This window comes from Diabrotica undecimpunctata, chromosome 7, assembly GCF_040954645.1.
Source record: "Diabrotica undecimpunctata isolate CICGRU chromosome 7, icDiaUnde3, whole genome shotgun sequence".
Classification (NCBI taxonomy): Eukaryota; Metazoa; Arthropoda; class Insecta; order Coleoptera; family Chrysomelidae; genus Diabrotica; species Diabrotica undecimpunctata.
The window spans coordinates 43,011,946-43,019,555 of record NC_092809.1 but is presented as its reverse complement, the minus strand read 5'-3'; the positions used below and the strand labels follow the sequence as shown (position 1 = coordinate 43,019,555).

Genomic DNA, 7,610 nt, shown 5'->3' with positions numbered 1-7,610 from the left:
AACGGACGATTTAGGTATGTTTCTTTAAGGTATTTATTTAGGTATTCTTATTTAAAACAAGTTTAATAATTAGTTATATAGGGATGCTCGGTCATAATATTCACCCTTAATCTACTTTTTTTAACAATTAAAAGTAAAAATATTTCTTTTAGATCCAACACCAATAAATTGGGAATTTGTAAATAAGGACTTACATATTCAAGCGCAAAGGATTATTCTAAATATATATTCCTGTTTAAGAGGCGAAAATAGTACACTTTCGGAAAATAATATTGTGTTAAGGATATGTGAACTTACCAAACTTGCGCGTACGACAGTTTTACGTGTTATTGCAGCTGGGGATGTAAGTGATCATTCTGTTAAACGTCAAAGAGTTGGACAAAACCTTAAAAAGATTGATAAGGCCACTAAAGACGTTATTTGTCGCTATGTATACGAATTTTATCAGGACAACAAAGTTCCAACGTTGGAAATGCTTCAGGACAAGTTGAAAATATATCCCGATTATGCATCCCTTGATACATTGAGGCGTGTTTTAATAGAATGCGGATTTAGTTATAAAAAATCAGACAAGAGAATGGAATCTACAAGGATTGTGATACAGAGGCAACATTATTTACGTAAAATAAAGGAATATTGAGATGACAATAGAGAAATTGTGTATCTTGGTGAAACGTGGTTTGACACCCATGATGTAGTTCAATATGGCTGGATGGATGATAGCAAAAAGTGCTGCTTGAGTACTCCTTGTTCGAGAGGAAAAAGAATTATAATTCTACATGCTGGAACTAAGAGCGGGTTTGTACCTAATGCCTTGTTATTATCGGCCAAAAACATTAAACAGTCATCAGCTGATTATCATGAGGATATGACGGCTGAACTTTATGAAAAATGGGCAACGGAACAGCTTTTACCGAATATTAAAACAAATTCCGTGATAGTAATGGACAATGCGTCATACCATTTTAGACTCTACACCAAAATTCCAAATACTAGCTCCAAGAAGGGAGATATCATAGAATTTATGGAGAACAAAGGCATGGCAACACCTAGTAAATGTACCAAAAAGGAATTGTTGAAATTAATTAAGCAACAAAATTTTCAAAAAGAATATGTAATAGATAAACTCTTTGAACGCCACGGGCATACGGTTTTACGGCTCCCTCCATATCATTGTATTTTCAACCCACTTGAAATGATATGGGCCGGTGTAAAAAAGGAATTGCGGAAAATGAATCAATCTCCCCAATTAAGTGACGTTGTTGTCCAAAATATAAGAACAGTGATCGAAGAACTTAACAAAACTGACATTTGGAAAAATTGTGTAGCTCATGTTCAAGTAAAAGAAAAAGAATATCCTACTTTACCACCAATTGAACCGGTAGTGATAAACACAAACGACGACTCAAGTTCTGGACACACGGATAGTGATAGTGTTTAATTGTGTGAATGTTTCCACAAAGACTTCCACAACTTGTCAAAAATATGTTCTGTGTACCGTAGTAAATGTGATCTCTTCATTAATCTATAACCTAAGAGACAATTCGACTGGAAGACGAATTGGCCGATTTCATGTAAGTATCTTTCAAAAATAAGCTCTTTAAACAGATGAAACTTACAGATCATGTTCATGATTATTTTTTACCAAAAAAAGGGATCAACTTTGTTTTGAGCGTAACTTGCTTACATTTGATGCTAGAAACTTTTTTAAAAATCAAAAATAAAGACTCCTTTAAACAATTTAAAAAAAAGTAAAAAAAACATTTTTTTGATTATTTCACGTTGAATTATTCGATATGGAATTTGACGAATAGGTAAGAATCTATTTTTCATTAGCTATAACTCTGCTTCTGCTGAGCATACAGACTTCATACATACACCATTGTTTTCACTTTTTTATAAACTGTATTTTTGCTAATAACATTTTTTCCATAAAGTACTTACCTTTTGAGTTATTTGCGAGAAACCGTCCAAAAACGTGGTGTTTTTGTTGAAAAATGAATATATTCACTCGCAAGTAACTCGAAAAGTATTGATTTAGTAAAAACCTCTATAGAACAAAAGTTGCCTAGAATTAGTCAGTTTATCCACTTCCGGACTTATTTTGGATGTATATCTTTTCACCCCCGAGAAGGGGCGGTACCCACCCCCAGGGCAAAAATACACATCGGCACAATATCACTTTTTTTCTTTGACACGTTAGCTATATGTGTATGCCAAATTTCATGTCAATCCCAGTGGTTTTTTAAAATTTAGAGGTTTTTACAATATTTTACCGTTAGTGAATGGACTATGTGTATTAACTTTTAATCATCTTTGGTGTCAAGTTCATAAAGAAATGTGAATAATTAACAATATTATTACTGTTTAAAAAAATATTAGACCTTAATTTAAAAATAAAAGTTTATTATTTAATTTCTATTGCGCCGCCTATGTTTTACAGAAGGCGCCGACACTTGAGTGTCGAATTTCGTTTTTATACTTGTCCAACTGACATCGTAAGTACTTTACTAAGGTCACTGGCTCGCTGGATGGGCACAGATTGGGAGAAGAGGCAATTCTAGAGGTTTCCCAAAATAAAGGCGCATAGTGGTACCCCTACTAAAGAGGCATCATCGCAGAAAAGTTTCTTGGATGACACGTTTCCCAAGGCATCTGAGATCAAAAAACAAGTAAAAACCCCCAATGTTATGTCTACGATTGAGGAGTGGTGGATGTAGCTTTGGGGGTCAGGGAGATATCGTCTCCGCGATTCGTGACCTCTTTGATTTTGTGACATGAAAATATCTTAGGGATTTTCATGTCCCCTGGAGCTGGGATTTACTTTGTTGTATGTGTGTTGTGGGCGCGGGTGTTTGAGTTACATGAAAAATAAATAATACACAGTAAAATATTACCCAAAAGTAAACAAGTTTTTTTTTAAATTATGTATTTATGTCATACGCCTACATTTCTGATTAAGCTACAATTGGTAGTAATAAAAATTACATTTTACATTTGTATTTATAAAATTTTACCCGATTTTGATTTTTGCTTGGAAGTCTCTGTTTTGTCGACCCAGCTGCTAGACAAGAACGTATTGCTCACTGCAACAAATAAACTGCAACTCTATCTAATATTTTTAATATGTTTATAACTCATACTGTTCTAAAGCTATTTTCTTGTGGCATCTTAATGCAATTTACTAGTTTTGTTGGGAATAAACCACAATTTTAGTTGAAAATAAGTTTATTTTCAAGTAAAATTGTGGCTTATTCCCAACAAAAATAGTAAAACGTTTATAGCTAATTAATTGCCAGTCCAATTATAGCTGCGGTGAATAGCTCACAATAGATAAAATGCTTATTGCATTTAGAGGAAGGTACCAATTCAGGATGTATCTCAAAAATAAGCCATACAAAATTTGCTGAATGGATTTATATATACTGGAGAAGATACACACAAAGCAAATCCAAAAAAGTTATCCATCCCCACTCTAGATGTTTTGACACTTATTTCACCAATATCTGGTACATATAATAGCAGGTAATTGGTTTTCGTCCACTGAGCCAATTGCAAACCCAACAAAACAGGCCACCTAATTCTGTCCTATTTGGTACAGGAAGCGAGAGCCTTTTATCTTTTGATACTCAGAAAAATCGTCCAGTGTTGTTAGGTCAACTAGGCATCATTCCAATAATTGTTAATGGAAAGCCAGATTATAAATTTTTACAAGATTATAAATGTGACGAAACGTGGGGTGGACTCATTGGGTAAAAAATGTGCATGCTATAAAACTTGCAGAACTCATAGATGGCCTCAACTAATATGCTTTCGTATTGCGCATAGACATTGCAGGAGTAAATGCTAACGTAATTTTTAATGTAGTTCAGCAAAATCGTATAATAATAAACCCTATTTCTAACCACTTCAGGTCAAAAACTTCCACTTTAGGTCAAAAACTTATTAAGGTCGATTTAACTTGTAGACGTCAGCAAACATGTTTACCGAGGAACTTCGTAGTTTCAATCCATAGTTAAAACGAGGATAAAGGAGTGGAAAATGTAAAATATATCCATATTCAAAAAACCAAAAGAAAGAAAGAACGTGCGATAAATTTAGAGATTTTATTTGCAAAAATCCTGCCTATTAAGACGTTATGCATGAGTTGTGTTGAGAACATTTTGAAACCCAAGGAAAAGTAGATGCCATCGCAAGGAACATGGCAGCTATACACAGACAAAATCAAGACATGTCGGACCCAAGAACTGAAAGGAAGCAGAGCACCAAGACCAGAAGGGATTCACAACATCACCCTAACTCCCAAAGAAGATCATAGTGCAACTGCACTATATCTTCAAATTTTGCTTGGAAAAAGGACATTTTCCAAGCAACTGGAAACACGCCAAGATCATCCCACTTCTAAAACCGAAGAAAGATGGAAGAAGACCAGAAAGCTACAGGCCTATTTCTCTCCTAGAAACCATGGGAAAAATTCTGGAAAAGATCATCTACAAGAGACTGATGAAGCACACAGAAAGAAGAAGAATTATCCAAGAGGACCAATTCGGATTCAGAAAAGGAAGAAACTGCGAACTACAGCTAGCAAGAATCATCAGCGACACCAAAATAAAATTCGGACATAGAAAAAGCATATGACACGGTTTGGAAAAAGGCACTAATCTTCAAGATGGACAAAGCTAGGCTACCACACTACCTCATCAACATCTGTGACACATATCTGTCCAACAGAACTTTCCAAGTTTCAGCGGACCAAAAGATGTCAGCAATCCAGGATATTCAGGAAGGAATGCCTCAGGGCAGCATTTTATCTCCAATTTTGTATAACATTTTTGTTTCAGACCTACCTACAGATCCAAGAACTTCAACAGCTCTTTATGCAGACGACACAGCAGTGTATGCATCCGGAAAAGACGAAGGAAGAATCATCAGGAATATGGCAAATCATTTGGACAAAATCACGAGATACACCGAAAAATGGAAGATAAAAATCAACGCCCAAAAGACGCAGTTCATAGTCTTCAGCCAGAGTTCGAGACCACCACGAAATCAAATCAGAGTATCAGGCAACAGGATCCAGGAAGAAGACTCAGTCAAGTACCTAGGAGTCCACCTCGACAGAAAACTCAACTTCCGGGTGCATACACAAAAAACTAAGGTAAAAGCTAATGCAGCTAAAAGACTAATTCTCCCTTTCATTTTTAGGACCAGCCCGCTGTCCAAGGCCAAGAAGATTCAGTTATACCAGGCCTATGTTAGATCGGTGATGCTATATGCTGTACCAGTGTGGAGTTCCATAGCAGAAACACACTGGAGAAGATTAGAAGCCACGGAAACATCATGCTACCGGATCATCGACGGAACATCATGGGAGAACAGAATCACGAATGCAACCATCAGAGAAAGGCTACAGTATACACCACTGAGGGAGGTGGCCGAGAAAAGGACAAGGTATTTCTTCCACCAGGCCACAAGAAGACTCCATAAGACCAGGGGCATCCTCGAGAATAACAGGATCCAGAGGATGCATAGATCTACCCATAGACTGATCGACCATCTGATCAGGGTCTAGCCGGATGGTTGCCGGAAAACAGCCAAGCAGGGAAGTAGGTACGGTGCCTTAAATTAGTACCTACAGAAGCAGACGAGGATAAATCCACACAAAGAAGTCCAGGATGCCGAGAGGTCAAATATTCAAGAAGCTGGCGGTGCAAGAGCGGGACGCCGAAGAAAGAAGGCAAGAATGAATGAAATATTTAATGACATGTCAAATTTTTATTAGGCAATAAACGTTTTTATTTTTATTTTTATTTTTTATTTTTATATGTGTTGAGAAGAAAGGTAAAAACATGCTTGTCCTTTTTTAGATATGAAATCTAAATCGATTTTTTTTTTATTTTAGGTAGGAGCTATGATACCTAGAATTCATCATTTGATATAAAAAAACTGTACATTTTTATTACTTTTCTTATAATTCTAGAAAGTGCTTACTATGTTAATTTGACTGTATACCAAAGTTTTTTTTAAATAAACTTAGAACTAATTAATCAAATTTTTTTTCTATAAAAATGTAAAAGTAGTTGTAAACAAAATAATTTAAAATAAAAGCTATTTATAAAAAGGAAACTTTTTTATACAATGGGGTCAAATCTGACCCTGTCATGGTATAGTTTCTAACTCTTCAGATAGTATTTCTAATTTGAAAGTATTTTCCGGGTTAAGGAATGTGCTGGAATTGGCAACGTTGCCATAAATGTTACTACATATTTTTAGCAATGGCAGTTAAGGGTTGGTTAAACGAAGAATTTAACAGAAAACCAGTGGAACTAACAAAGACAAACAAGATAAACAAGGGAAACAAAAAGAAACGAGAAAGTTACTCAAGCACAGGAAAAAATAAAGAAAAGTAAAAGTTGGAAGTATGGACAGCTTTAAGAGAAGCAGCAACAAGTTTGCTAACAGGTTTTTTTTTAAATAGAATTAATAAAGTAGGACGAATACCAGACAAATGGAGAAGCAGTACTTAGTACCTGTTTACAAAAAGGAGATTTTCAACAATGCAAAAACGGCAGGGCCAGAATACTACTTAGAACTGGACTGATTGAAAATTATAGGAATAAAGAATTAAACGCCCATACGGTAATTGTGTTAAAAAAAGATTTAAAAGGAAAAGTTAATACATTTGAAGAATGATACTCAAAATAGAAAAAAATAAAAGCAAATAAACAACTAACTATACTGAGTTCCTAAAGAGAGTAACGAAATATGTTTAATCATGCAAATCATGGTATTTTTCTTCTTCTTCTTTTTATATAGACATTACTGTCTGTTTTTCAATGTGCCTCCACTAAGTTGTCGTTCCATCGTTTACGTGGTCTTCCTACTGATCGCCTTCCTATTGGGGAACCGTCTCTTGCCGTCTTTATTACTAAATTTGTTGTCATTTGGCTTATGTCATGATCGTTCCATTCTACTTTTCTATTTCTTACCCAGTCCTTGATGTTCCCCACCTTGCATCTACGTCGTATATCTGTACTTCTAGCTCTGTCCCATAGTGATTTACTATCAATTTTTTTAAGTGTTTTCGTCTCTGCTGTTTCTAACATCTCTTTTGTCCTCTCTGTATCAGGTAGTGTTTCTGCCGCTTATGTCATTATGTCTGATGACTATTTTGTAAATTCTGCTTTTTATTTCCTTCCTGATATTTTTATTTCTCCATATTCTTTCATTCGGGCAACCTGAGGCACTGTCTGCTCTATTCCCTTGATATTCAACGTCTGTTTCGAGCTTTTCGTAATGTGATTCAACTCCATTACTTGTTCTATTATCTGACCTTCCAGTTCCAATTTACATCTTACTAAATTTGCTGTTTGCCGTTTCTGACGGTTATATTGAATTGGTGCAGCATACGTTGTAAATTATCTTCACTATGAGAGAGTAGTATTGCGTCTTCTGTATAGCAGATTGTTTTAACCTGTTTTTCTCCCAGTATTCTTTTTAGTTCTTACTCTTTTTATTATTTCATCCATAATCAGGTTGAACAATAGAGGACTCAAGAAATCTCCCTGTCTTATCCCATTGTCAGCTTCAAAAGGCTCAGTTAGTTTTTC

At 35.3% G+C, this 7,610-nt stretch overlaps 1 protein-coding gene across 1 annotated transcript; it reads left to right on the top strand.

Moving 5' to 3' along the window:
• Window positions 1-712: 712 nt before the first annotated feature.
• LOC140446347 (uncharacterized) lies at window positions 713-1,441 on the top strand. Its single transcript, XM_072538891.1, has one exon. The coding sequence runs from the start codon at window positions 713-715 to the stop codon at window positions 1,439-1,441; it is 729 nt and encodes a 242-aa protein (XP_072394992.1).
• Window positions 1,442-7,610: the final 6,169 nt, after the last annotated feature.